The sequence below is a fragment of the Adelges cooleyi genome, unplaced genomic scaffold, assembly GCF_023614345.1.
Source record: "Adelges cooleyi isolate 19-005CV unplaced genomic scaffold, UGA_ACOO_1.1 ACOO_flye_CR_arks_rails_tigmint_CR_PRNA_25, whole genome shotgun sequence".
In the NCBI taxonomy this organism is placed as follows: domain Eukaryota; kingdom Metazoa; phylum Arthropoda; class Insecta; order Hemiptera; family Adelgidae; genus Adelges; species Adelges cooleyi.
Window position 1 is genome coordinate 1,659,711 of NW_026095915.1, and position 14,005 is coordinate 1,673,715.

General features: G+C 29.5%; 2 protein-coding genes across 2 annotated transcripts; both read right to left on the minus strand.

Moving 5' to 3' along the window:
• Window positions 1–1,919: 1,919 nt before the first annotated feature.
• LOC126837493 (uncharacterized) lies at window positions 1,920–3,760 on the minus strand. The gene is made up of 5 exons (XM_050571410.1): window positions 3,715–3,760; window positions 3,352–3,462; window positions 3,019–3,309; window positions 2,004–2,337; window positions 1,920–1,923 (listed from the first exon to the last, which is right to left on the minus strand). Exons 1-5 carry the CDS (start codon window positions 3,758–3,760, stop codon window positions 1,920–1,922), a joined length of 786 nt encoding a protein of 261 aa, XP_050427367.1.
• Window positions 3,761–7,119: 3,359 nt separating this feature from the next.
• On the minus strand, window positions 7,120–9,202 carry LOC126837494 (uncharacterized). The gene is made up of 6 exons (XM_050571411.1): window positions 9,058–9,202; window positions 8,927–8,991; window positions 8,051–8,198; window positions 7,925–7,989; window positions 7,298–7,346; window positions 7,120–7,235 (listed from the first exon to the last, which is right to left on the minus strand). Exons 2-6 carry the CDS (start codon window positions 8,954–8,956, stop codon window positions 7,120–7,122), a joined length of 408 nt encoding a protein of 135 aa, XP_050427368.1. The 5' UTR covers window positions 8,957–8,991; window positions 9,058–9,202.
• Between the last annotated feature and the right edge of the window lie 4,803 nt (window positions 9,203–14,005).

Below are 14,005 nucleotides of genomic sequence, written 5' to 3' on the forward strand. Positions count from 1 at the left end.
AAGGTTATATAATAATTATTACTTATCCATGACCCAAATAAACAATATTAATTATATTCAATACACCCCCTTAATTAATATTCCCTTAAATTAACTTATTCTACTGTGATATCTTCTGTATTCCGATGCTTGATCGAATCATCCCAAATCTGTCCTTTGGAAGTGCTTTTGTAAAGATATCTGCCAACATTTCTTCTGTGTTTATGTATTGAACTTCGAATTGACCTTCTTCATATTTTTCACGAATGAAATGATATCGTACATCGATGTGCTTGGTTTTTCGATGAAACTCCGGATTTTTAACTAAACGAATGGTACTTTGATTATCAATGAATAATGTAGGTTTATCATACATATTATTATTAGTGAGTTCTCGTAAGAAACTTTTAAACCAAATTAGTCCTTTCGTAATGTCCGACGCTGCAATGAACTCCGCTTCCGTACTGCTAAGAGAGACCGTTGCTTGACGTTGAGCTTGCCAAGATATTGTAGATGAACCCAACATGAATAGATGTCCCGAAGTTGATCTCCTTGTTTCTAAATCTCCAGCATAATCAGAATCTGTAAATATTCTTAAATCTAAATTATTATCAGATTTATACACCAATCCATAATCAATTGTATGTTTAACGTAACGTATAATGCGTTTGACCATCGACCAATGAGCATTAGTTGGTTTTGTCAAAAATCGTGATGCAAAATTAACTGCAAATGCCAAATCTGGTCTTGTTAATTGTGACAGGAATAATAAACTTCCCACTGCTTCTCGATACGGTACTTGACCTTCTTTTAGTACTATCGAATCCGTGTGAACATCCAATGTCGTTGATTTATCAATGGGTAATGAGATATCCTTTGCATCTAACATGTTAAATCGTTTAATAATATTTCTAGAATAATTAGTTTGATTAATAAATAATGATCCATCATCCAATCTCTTAATACCCATTCCTAGAAAATAATCTAAGCTACCATGTTTAACTTCAAATTCTTTTTCTAATTTGGACAACAACACCCGTATTTTTGTCTTATTGTCCGACGCAATAAGACCATCATCAACAAAAATAGCTAAAATCAATTTTTCATTATTATCATGATTAGTGAAAACACACGAATCATATTTACTTTGATTTAAATTGAATTGCAAAAGGAAATTCTTAAACCGTGTATTCCAACACCGTGGAGATTGTTTTAATCCATATAACGACTTACGTAATTTGCAGACCCGTCCTGAATTGTCGTCATATCCGATCGGTTGTTCCATATACAGTTCATCTTCCAACATACCATATAGAAATGCTGTACGAATGTCAAATTGGCATAATTCCAATTTCTGAGCCGCACTAATGGCTAAAATTGTTCTAATAGATTCAAATCTAACTACAGGTGAAAATGTTTCGTTATAATTTATCCCATGTATCTGTCGAGACCCGTTAACAACTAATCGAGCCTTAAATCGATCAACCTGCCCGTTACCATTGTACTTGATTTTGTAAACCCATGAATTATTTAATACTTGCTTTCCTTCTGGAATTGGCACCAACGTCCAGGTGTCATTAGTATGCAATGAATTTATCTCGTCGTCCATGGCTAAAATCCAATCATTTTTATTCTGACAGCTCACTGCTTCTTTATAGTTAATCGGTTCTGTAATACACGACGTAATATATGCATATCTGGCCGGTTTACGCAATTGACCTCGATCGCGAAGATTGTAACTTGGTAGTTCTGTTGGCGTGACTTCGAGTTGTTTTTCTGGTTGTACCTCTACCGCCTGAGGTGTTTCCTTGTCGACATTATAATCTTGACTTACATTTTCGCTAAATGTTAATTCATTAGTATTTATTTCTTTTTTAAACACAACATCTCTATAATCTCTTATAGTTTTAGTTTTTGGACAATAAGCCCTATACCCACGTTTATCTAAAGAATATCCGACAAAAATACACAATTTACTTTTAGCGTCCCATTTTCGTCTCTTGGCCTTTGGAATATGAACATACATTTCTGTTCCAAATACCCTTAAATGCCTTATATCTGGTTCTTTATTAAAATAAAGCTCATATGGACTTTTACCTTCAACAGTACTCTTACCAGTAAGATTGAGTACATACACTGATGTATTAACTGCTTCTGCCCAAAATGATAAGTCCATCTTCTTTGAATGAAGTAATGTTCGTGCTGCTTCCACAATAGTTCTCATTTCACGTTCCGCCCCAGAATTTTGCTCTGGTGTGTACGCTATTGTTTTTTCATGTCGAATGCCATATTTCTGCAAAATACTTGTTACTTCTTTAGAAACAAACTCTAAACCATTATCACTTCTTAAAGCTTTTACTTTATTCCCAGAATCATTTTTAACAGATCTTATAAATAACTCTAATTTATTTTTGACCTCATTTTTATTTTTCAAGTAAAAGACCGTCCGATAATGTGTGTAATCATCCTTGAACAATAAAAAATATTGGGACCCGCCCAGAGAAATTTTTTCAAACGGTCCGCATAAATCTGCATAAATTAACTCTCCGGTTTTACCCGATGTAGTCGAACGACTCTTAAATGGCTTTCTCGTTTGCTTCCCAATAACACAATCATCGCAAAAAAACTGGTTCCAATCACCGCTTACATTTATATTATGTTTTAGCAAACAAGATTTTACGTACTGTTTACATTGATGCCCTAGTCGTTCATGCCAAAGTTGAATGGAATCCGCGATTGCCGCATTCACTTCCATTTGTCCGTTACCTTGCTCGGTCAATGTCATGTCGTCGGCTATTTGTTGTACAATCTCAATGTTCATATTGTATAACCCGTTTTTGCGTTCACCAGTGCAAACGACCTTATTGTTTTTCAAAAAAATACACTTTTTACTATCTGATTCCAACTTCAAACCTTTATCTAATGCTTTGCCCGTACTAAATAAATTATACTTTAAATTTGGTACATATAACACATTAGACAAATAATTTGTATTCATGTTATTTCCCACATAACATATTATGTTAATATTTCCCGAACCTTCTGCCTGTAAATTTGTACCATCGCCAATTCTTATTTCCACTGGCGATCTGAATTTTTTATAGTTCACAAACCACTCTCTGTTGCTTGTCATGTGTTCAGTAGCTCCTGAATCCAAATACCATTGATTCTCTTTGCGATCAGTAACCAAAGATTCACTATAGAACGCTTGACCTGTTAAACTTGTACTTGGCGAATCTGATTTCGCCTCACCCAGATCCTTCTGGTACTTTTGATACTTCTTGCAGTCTTTCTTGAGATGACCTAGTTTCTTGCACCAAAAACAAGGACCTATCTTTTTAGTATTATTATTACTAAAATTACGTTCATTACCAACATTACCACTATTCTTCTTAAAAAATTTCTTTTGAAATCTTTTGACAGTCAAAGCATTGGATTCCTCTGCTTCAACTTCTGAACCTCCTTGAGACATTCTCGATTCTTCTATTAACAACCGAGATGTAAGTTCATTTAAATTTTTACTTGCTTGAGGTACACTGTCCCATGCACTGTAAAAATGTTTATAAGATGGCGGTAAAGTCATAAGAATTTTAGTTAGCAACATATTGTCAGAGATTTTCTCTCCCGATAGAGCGAGTTGGTTTTGAAGATTCTGTAGTTTGCTGATATGCGTCGAAATGTCATCTGTAGGCTCTTTTACATAACTGAAAAATTTATTTTGTAATAAATGTATACCTGCTTCAGATTTTTGCTCGTAGATACTTAATAATTTGTTCCACATATCATATGCTGTACTACAATTTAGCAAATATTGTAACGGTCCATTTTCCAATGACGTGACGATTAATCTTTGACATTTACTATCAGCCCTTGACCACGCTATTCGTTCTAACTGAAACCTTTTCTTGGCATCCTCTTCTTTCTCGGAGGTTGCTATTGTATATACTGGCTTTTTATAATCTCCTGTAATTATACCGCTTACCTCAAATGAATTAATTATTACCTTCATTTGAAACTTCCAAAGTGTCCAGCCTTCCGAGTTACTCAGCTTTGTAATCTTCAGTGACTCGTCCATAGTTAAAAGATAACGTACTTAAAAATAGTACTTACTGAACAATTGGAATAAGTGAATTTTAACTACATAAAATACTTAGCCTTCTGATACTCCACTGTTGTGCCTGAGACTATGTGTCTGGGCCCATAACCTATTGCGATATACGCCTGTATATCTTGGTGGAAGTTAGTATTTAAGTAGAAAATAAAACACAACAATAATATGTTTAACACAATACTATTAAATATAAAAACACACACAGTATAGAGAATAATATATATATACAACGTACGTTTCAATTATAACAGCAGCCGTAATAGAATGGTAAATCCAACACCTTAATACTATGTCTTATATACTATACAATCTAGGTTACAGACGTAATTGGTCCTTGTATAAACAACTTAAATATTACTCATGATTTCATCAGTGTACACATATATTACCATATAAGGTTATATAATAATTATTACTTATCCATGACCCAAATAAACAATATTAATTATATTCAATATGAGTATTTAACAAGATGGTAATCTTTGAAACCATTTTGTGAATATGAATTTGGCCAGCTCAACAATATAGGTATTATAGTGAAAAATGTTTTTACGTGCACTGAAAAGTTAAAAAAAAAATAGGTATTTCCAGTTTTGGTAACTAAAATACGACAAACTATAAAGTCCACACCTTTTTTTTACTTCCAAATTTCTATGAGATAACCGATAACGTACTTTCGACAAACGTTGACAACCAAAACAATTTCAATTTTCATATACCTACCCTTTCTCCAAGGCGGGATGGAAACTTTTCTTTATTCCTCTTTTTCGAGTAAAATGTTCAGACCTAAAAGTCTGAAAATTAGACTGAAGTTAGCGTGGGGCTAAAACTTATTATACACTTACTATATATTTTTATATTATTTTATGTATTTTTGTTTTGATTTACCTCATTTTTATTTGTAGTTAAAAAATTTTGGTTTACTAAAAAAAGAAAGGAAAAACACTAACAGATTCATAAAAATATAAAAAAGTAACTTTTTAAAAAAATGCCTTTTTAAAATATAGTAAAAAAGTGAGCTAAAAAGTAATAAATCATTCTACTACAAGAATTTACCAATTAATAAATTGTAACAGATTTTTTTTACTTTGAAAACAACTACAATTTTAAATAATGTTAGGTAAACATCTTTAATTTTTGACTAAAAAGAAAAGCGTAGGCCCTATTCAACAAATCCAATGATAAATTTATCATTTAACATTTCAGATAATATTTTGTATTGTAAGTTTTAGTGTAATTTGAATTTGAAAATGTTCCAAAATTATACGAATTGTTCTTCAAACACATGACTATCGATAAACATTAACAAACCAAAAAAATATCATAAACCCTTTCCCTTAGAAGGGATAGCATTTTTTTCTTTATTTCACTTTTTCAAGCAAAGTCTTAGAGATTTAGATCTGAAAGTTAGACCAAAGGTAGATCTAAACAGGTACTATAACATATATAATTTTCTCAAAAATCTGTAGTCAAATTTTTTTATTATTGAGGAAAACCTCAAAAATAGGGTAAATTTACACTTTGGTCGTAGTCAATTTCTAGGTTGCTATGTGTGTGTGAATCAACAGTCAACAGACAATGAAAATATTTCCATTATATTGTTAATTGCGCTATGTGGGTAACTATGACAGTACATTTTTATGGACAGACGATCAACCCTTATCGTATCCACCCTGCACAAGACTAAATATTAAATTTTAAGTACATTATTGCTGGTCCCATGATATCTTCTAAACCATTATAACTAGTTTGAACATACTATCCACAGATTCGCATCGAAGCGTTTATTTAAAAGTGATTTTATCACTTTCAGTTGTAATAAAATCTGTAGTCCTGTGACCTGAAATTACTCTTTTTTTGGAGTAAATTTCTATGTTGCTATGATTGAAAGTAAAGTCTTAAAATTTCCTTAATTTAAATAAAAAATTGTGATCTTAGACATTTTTATTTACCTAAGTATGTTGTTTTTCTTTTGTCCAATTACTGGAGATGTCCAAAAAATATTAAGATAATATAGATCATTTTAGTTTTAAAACATACCTATTTGAGAAAGGATAAAGAATATATAAATATATTCTTTAAAATTTTAGCACTAATTCCTTAGCAGAAAACGGATTTGTTTATAAAAAAAAAAGGTTAAATTATACATTTTAGAGATAAAATTAAAAAAAAACAGTGAATGTTTACAGAATTATTTTATTGTTATATTTTAGATATTAATTGTTTTTCTCTTTTTTTATGCCGTTTAAACAGACAAACTTTTTGGGTAAATTTTATAGACTTTATTGTTATTATTCTGTAATATAATTCGTATATTTTGTTCATAATTAGAATCCATCTAATACTACGTTAAAAGTCCTGATTCGTGGAGAAACATTTAGTAGCAGAGTTGTTTATTAATTATATAGACTTAATGATATTATTACGGTTATTAAAATATTGTGTATTTGATGACCGATAAATGAAATAAAATACTCAAGCTATGTTACAAATTTCAAAAACGTATCTTAAGAGGAAACAGAGATATGTGGGTTAGAAAATTTGGGTGAATTGGTTCGAGTAAAGATACACTGGCATTGCTGGAACTTGGCCTGGCACACTACCGTGTGCTCAGATAAAATTGCTTTTGATATTTAAATAGAAAAAAAGTTTTTTTTTCAGGTAAATTATAAAGTCGAAATAGATCTATTTATTTAATATTAGGTTTGATTAAAAACTTTTTTATTTGCTAACATAATATAAGGCGATAAGGTAAAGAAAAGGACTAATTTGTATCCATCAAAGTAAAGTGGAATAGTTAAAAAGTATATAAACAAATATTTCATTACACGAATTATATTTATCAATTCTATAGCAATTTTACAAATAAATTAAATAATCAATTGATTAAAATGTAAGTATAATTTTATTATAATGTAATATTATAGTATTCTTTAATATTATTTTTTAAGAAATATATTGTAACATCAGAAAACAATTTTAATATGTTTTTGGCTTGCAAAAAACAAAAAAAAATAAAATTCTAATTTTCAAAAGCGAATACTCTTGATGTCATTGTAGAGTTTAATTATGCAAGGATCAGGTATATCTCTGTACAGCTTATGGCGTCGTATATATTTGAGAAAATCATAATTCAAAATGCCGTCTGGAAAAATGTAAATGTTAATCAATAAAAATGACGACTACAATGGTGTTCTCAAATATTACTGTGATTTGCGCCATTAGTAAAAGCATATAGCCAGTATATTCGTGCCATCTAGAAGTTTTAACAAATACGTTATTCTATTATATATTATAACGCAAAACTCGTATTAAATAAACAAATGAAATAATAAAAGTACAATTCGCTATGAGAGTGAAAAACTTGACGTCAGATATAGGTAAAAGCTATTTACTCATCGATGATTCACAGAATAAAATTTGAAAAATTAAGTTTTTTTTATCTTAGAAGAACATGTTTTACGCTTTCAGTCCCCTGTGCCAATTTGAATGACATAATTTGCATAATTTTCATTCAAATTATATATATATATATATGTAAAAACATCTATAGAATACTTTAAAACTTATTAGTTTGCTCTGGAGAAAAAATACAAAACGAAAATTAATGATTTCTGGTAAAAAAAATGTTATTAAAATATTTAAGTACTAAAATAAAAATCAAATTTTAAAAATTATAATATGTTTATGTTAGATGAACATGTTTACTTAATATTTTTAATGAATATTGTTGCTCATTTTTTAAGGACAAAATTTGAATATCATCTTTCCACCTGGTGTCATGATGAATCGTACTAATAAAGCAAAACTAATATTAGAGTTATAACAACCAACCCGTAGTGAAGCCGTCAACATTTTCAGTATTTCGTGGTAGTCCGCCGAATTAATTGGTAATTTTTCTATAAACAGTTTTAAGATAATTAAAAAATAAATTCAATTAATAGTTAAGTTTTTTACTACCGTCATGGCCAACAACTTTGAGTACTTCTAAAACTTCATTCTCGTTCTCAAACACTTCTTCAAATTTACTCCTTATTGTGACCACGAAATTTTCACACGAAGTATTTTCACTTTTTATTAAGTTCGTATACTCCTCTAGGCTTTCTCTCTAAAAAAAAAAAGAATCACAAACTATGTCAAATTATTAATACCTTTTTTTTGTAACGCATGGGTGCAAAAAATATATTATACCGGATGTTTCACTAATAAGTGTCGTAGTTTCTTCTTTATGAGACACATTAGTTATTGTTTTTTTACAATATAAGACCACACTCAAATCTGTACTCTTCCTGGTGATCTATTAATAGTTGAAATCTAAATGGTGACTTACATACCTAGTTAACATTTTTTATTGGGAATAATTTGCTTGGATTTTTTTCTGATCTATAATTAGTTTTGGATAGACATTTTAAAAAAGCGTTAAAAATGATTCGCTTAACTTATAATTAGAATTAACTTTCTAATAAGTTTGAAATATTTGTATGGTTTATGGTACACAAGAGCGACACATCAACTTAGATATTTAAACTTTCAATCACAACCAAAACAAATATTAAGGTCAATGGGAATGAGGTAAATATGACTGAACACATAAAAACTAAGAAAATTCTAGAGTGCTAAGTATGAATCAACCTTTAAACACTTTAACCTAATTACTCCCATCATTAATCTTATAAACACATTTTCATTATCATTAAAATTTCTAAAGTTGGTTGATTTCTGGAAAATTTTAAAACTTGGGTATTTTATAATATTACACAGTAATATAATAACCACAAAAACTGCAAAATTTAATAAATAGATCAGCCTCTACAGTAGCAAAAAAACTGAACAAACCTGTGACAAAACAGTTATTATCGGTTTCATTTTTTTCACCACATTCCATCCTATTTCACTGCTTTCTGAAACCAGTTAAGACATTTGTAGAATGATTTTTTTTGTATAACATTGCTTTTTTTTAATATTACTGTGATCATTAATTTCATTTGTATAACACTGTGCATGGCGAATGGTGATAAATACTTTGAACTCATTGTATAATAATTTCTGTAATATCGTGGCGGATATTGAACCTTTCTTCTCGATGTCGTATTTGTCAAATATCGCCTTCCATTCCTTATTTGTCAATTTTTTTAGATTTGGATTTATATTCTAGAATAATATGTACAGTTAATTTTCTTGGAATCATTTTATCAAGAAAGGGTATAAGTCAAGTTGAAAAGTTAAAAGTTTTAAAATTAAATGAAAAATACGAAAACATAATTTTTTGCACTAGAAACTTCTTATAGTTTTCTCTTCTATTTTTAGCAACCTATTTTAGAAAATAGTATGATGCGTAAAACAACTTTGGAAATCCCGAAAATCTGGTTTTTGCCAAATAAAAACTTAAAAAAATTCTAAAAAAGGCATAAAGTATATTTTATTTTTCACATTTTATAACAAAACCAATGATTGAATTTTCCAGGATTTGATGTGTATATTTGGTGCTTTTGTTAGACACTTATTACTACATAGATGAAATATCAAAAACATTAGAAAAACAGAAATTAAAAGCTATTTTATTCTATACGATTAAAAGCGTATGGAACAAATAACGTAAAGATACTTGTATGTACGAGAGAAGAAAAATCAATTATATCCGTGTGTCAGCTATTCGTAATTATTGGTGAAAAAAAAAACAAAAATTTGTAAACCTACAATCAGAGTTGTGCATCATTCGAATAAAATGTTATCTTAATAGTCATCTAGAAAACAAATTATTCATTTAAAAACTAGTCGAATCATTTAAAAAAGAATTATGCGAGGAATTTTAACTACAATTATTCGAATAACAATTTGCACCACTCACACTTACAATGTTATTCATACAATAATCTTAACAATGTCTATATTTTACCATAATTTTTATAATTCAGAATCCACCTTTCCCCCCAACAAGTAGCGAAGATGATTTCTATTAATTTAAAAGAGCTAAAATTACTTAACTGGAATAGTATAACTCAAGACAAAAATCGTAATAAAATATTATTCGAATAATTTCAAATTCAATTAATCGAATAAGAATTTGCACTACTCTGCTTACAATGATATCCATACATCCTAACAATCTCTATAGAAAATGTATAACCATCAATAGTTTATTGCAAGAGTTTTTTATGTTATTTTTACCATTTTGCCGCCCCGGTAGAACAACGACACAACTGCAATAATTGAAATTTTACAGGAGAACCAAAATACCCAATTTGTTTTCACTAAAATGTTTTAGGATGTAATTTTAATGGAATGAGAATGCTTAGGAAATTATTACAACTACAGTTACGTCGTTTTTCTACCTTATGCGTTCGCTATATCTAAACTCATTGAAGCATTTAGTCCATTTTACCAAATTTTGACATTTTGTCATTGTTCTACTGGGGCGGCGATATATACTATAAGCTTTTAAATAATTTTGAAGTTTAGTTACATACCACCACATGAGGACCATACGTAGAAGCTTTTTTCGATACAGCGGTATTGGATCTCTTTAAAACGTCAAAACAATTTTAAAAATGCATAAAGTATTTCCTTTTTATACTAAAAACATAAAACAAATAATATTTTTTTCAGATTTTGATGTATTTGTTTTGTGCTTTGGTTAGACACCCATTCTTATATCGATGAAATATGAAAAAAAACAATAGTAAAACCGAAATTTCGCGTACCTTACTAAAAATGTTGTTTAAATAATAAATTATATATATATACAAAATATTCGAATAATTTCAAAAATAATATTCTTGAACAAAATATTATTCGAACAATTTTAGAAATTATACTTAAAATAATTACAAAACTATATTTATTATAATAATTTCAAGTTAAGATAATCGAATAAGAATTTGCACTACTCTGCTTACTATGTTATATATATACAATAATCCTAACAATATCTATCGAAAATATTATGTTACTGTTAACATTTTATTGCAATAGATTTTTTTGAATTATGGATACTTATCACCGTAGAAGTACCACTCGTAGAAGCTTCATCCACTGTATCGGATATCGTTTCTCCCTCCGTGCTAATACTTTTCTCTATACGACCCAAGACACACAAAAGTAGTATAATATTTTTTAAAAAACATTTTATAAATATGTACGTGGCGTGTATGAGACTTGCAAGGAAATTAAAATTTGCTTACTGATATTCACAAAGTCTTTGTGCAGAATGAAATATGAAAAGATATTTTATCGACGCGTAAGATTGAGTTTAAAGTCTATTTTTTTGCTTATAAAAAGAAATGGTATATGTGTTTTCTGTTTTGTTATTATTCTTATTTGTACAAATGCTTCGAATACGGAAATATTTCACAGAAAAACAACTTATTGTCTGTTCTTTCTAGGTCGATGTATTACCAATAGATTTTTTAACCTTGTGCATATTATTTTTTTCCACTGACAACGAAAACTAAAACGTTGTAAGACAAAAATTCTTTATTAATGCACGCTTGTCTTTGAATTTATTACTAAAACCTGATATTATAATATTTTCAATAAATCAAAATATATTAAACAAATTGACTCCCCCATCCCCTCTATGCCCCGACCCAACTTTGCTCCGTCCCCATTTTGTCCCGACCCCACTGTACTAGTTTTTTTATTCTTGTTATTCTCGTAACAAGTATTTCCAAAAACCTATAGATCGTATAACACGTACAAATGACTTACTCTGCGCAAATAACGTTATGTGCCGTTTGAGTACAACAGCTGTGACTGTACAAATAATTTACTTTCGCAGTATTGCAGTATATATCATTTATTAGACGTTTTGCTGTGTGTCGATAATCGGTTTTATGCTTTTGTCAAACCCACTCCTGTTTATTTAAAGCGAACACGGAAAAGATCTAGTTAACAAACTAAATGCACTTTTGGCAAAATTTGCTGTATTTTTCTCACGAGGATTCGATCAAAATACATTATTAAACAAATTGATTGATTTAATAAGTATGCTAATTTTATTATTAAATAATCGAATTTTTTTAGGTTTTATAATTGGAAATTCTTAAGTTTGTGTTATTATACAACATTATAAAATTAATAAATATTTACCTTTCCTATTATTTTACACGGCTCAGTGTTTTTAAGAAGTGTAGTTCGGTAGAGTATTGCTCTAAATTTTAAAGTTCAATAACTTCGTAAATAAATATCCATTAAAAAACTACAAAATAACGATAATTCTAAAAAAAAGAAACGTCATATCATTAACGAATCATCCTGTATATTCTAATAACTAGTGAATTAAGTCCACTAAAAGGTTTCTTTAGGTTTGGCCTAGAACGAGGTCCCAAATTTGTTTAAAGTTTTTTGACCAATTTTAGAGTCTTTGCCATCGTAAATATTTCTTGATGGACATTTATAAAATTGGTAAAACGTTTTATTTTAACTGTACACTTAAAAAAAAATATTTTGTTTTCGTCATGGTTCGACGATAGGATAAGTACAACAAGTATTTTTTACATTTTCAAAAGAGCAACTCCTCACTTTGATTCAAGAATTGTTTTTATCTTTGAATTTTCTAACAATTATGTCTGAATGTGTACACTGTGTCATGTAGGCAAACCGACCGTCGGGCAAATCGCTTTAATAAAGGTTGTTTCTCTCTTTCTAAATCAAACTACACTTAGACAAAGTTTGGATTTGTCTTTCTAAGTAACTACATGTAATCATTTTAATTACCAATTACATAGAATTTTAGCGTCGATGCAGAGCGACAGAGGTATTGGTTTTACTCTGATGTGGGCTTTTTTTGTGTCAGTAAACACTGTAAATTTTTTAATACTGAACCAATTCCTTCGAGTAGTAACTCTATAAATCAAAAATTTCATCTACTTGGTACTTTGGGGGGGGGGGGTAAAAGTTGAAAAAGTTTACTTCTTCACAGTCATAATTTAAAAAAAACAAAAAAAACCCGTACGAGTTTTTGAGTTAGAACTTTTACAGGCTATAATTTTGAGAAAAAAAGTCGGATCGAGTTGAAATTTATTAGGAATATTTATTTGGTTTGCCCGCGCATGACAGTTGTATCAAATTTAAATTATACCCATTTTGCACCCCCCCTATAGGGGGGTACAAGTTTTTTTAGTTTTTTAGCCGTAATTTTAGGACCTTTAAGTTTTAAATGATATATTCTATAGCTTAATTTTTATTAAGATTTTTTCCTCGGCGGACCGCCACGACGTGGTGCAGTCCGCGTTGCCTAACACAAGTCCTTAACATCAAAAACTTGCAAAATACTAGAATTACAAAACATACAACTAACCTAAAGTTTTGAACTATAAATGCATTTTGCAAGTATTGTTAACTAGAACTTAATAACCAAAATAACGACCACTTAGTAGGTCTGAAAGGATGCATTTGTCAACTGCTCTAAACATACTTACCTACGCAATATAATACTAATATTATTATGGATTCTCATATCATGCGCTTTTTGCTGTCTGGACTGCAACTGGAGTATGTACAAATCGATAATTGCAGGCATTACACCTTATGTTGTATTCAAAATTCAACTCTTCGCCATTGAATTAGAAAAATAAATCAATGGTTATTTTTTAGGCGTGTCCGAATCCGTGTATTCTTAAAACGCTTAAGTATAAATGACTTTTGACCAATAATTGATTCAAAATTAGCAAAAAAAAAACTGAACAAACAAATACCGGCTGTCTTTTTTTTATGTCTGGACTCATTTATCTTATAAAACGTGGAACCAATTTCTATGTATATTAATTCTATGAATCATAAAATCGTACCTAATTGGTACTTTATTGGGCCAAAAAAATTCATCCTTTCAGAATCGATAAAAATACCCAAAAATATGTACATATTTTTTTAACCTTTGGCGATCAAAACTTTTTTAAAAAACAGTCAAATTGGTTC

Bases quoted from the DNA above. Each gene is read 5' to 3' on its own strand.
- LOC126837494 (XM_050571411.1), bottom strand. From the start codon at position 8,956: ATGAAACCGATAATAACTGTTTTGTCACAG. The intron at 7,347-7,924 runs GTTGGTTGTTAT...TAAAACTTCTAG, and splicing joins TGTTGACGGCTTCACTACGG to ATGGCACGAATATACTGGCT. The intron at 7,236-7,297 runs GTAATATTTGAG...ACATTTTTCCAG, and splicing joins TACTAATGGCGCAAATCACA to ACGGCATTTTGAATTATGAT.
- LOC126837493 (XM_050571410.1), bottom strand. From the start codon at position 3,760: ATGTGGAACAAATTATTAAGTATCTACGAGCAAAAATCTGAAGCAG. The intron at 3,463-3,714 runs GTATACATTTAT...GGTTGTTAATAG, and splicing joins CGAGCAAAAATCTGAAGCAG to AAGAATCGAGAATGTCTCAA. The intron at 2,338-3,018 runs GTTCGGGAAATA...CTGGGAATAAAG, and splicing joins TACAAATTTACAGGCAGAAG to TAAAAGCTTTAAGAAGTGAT.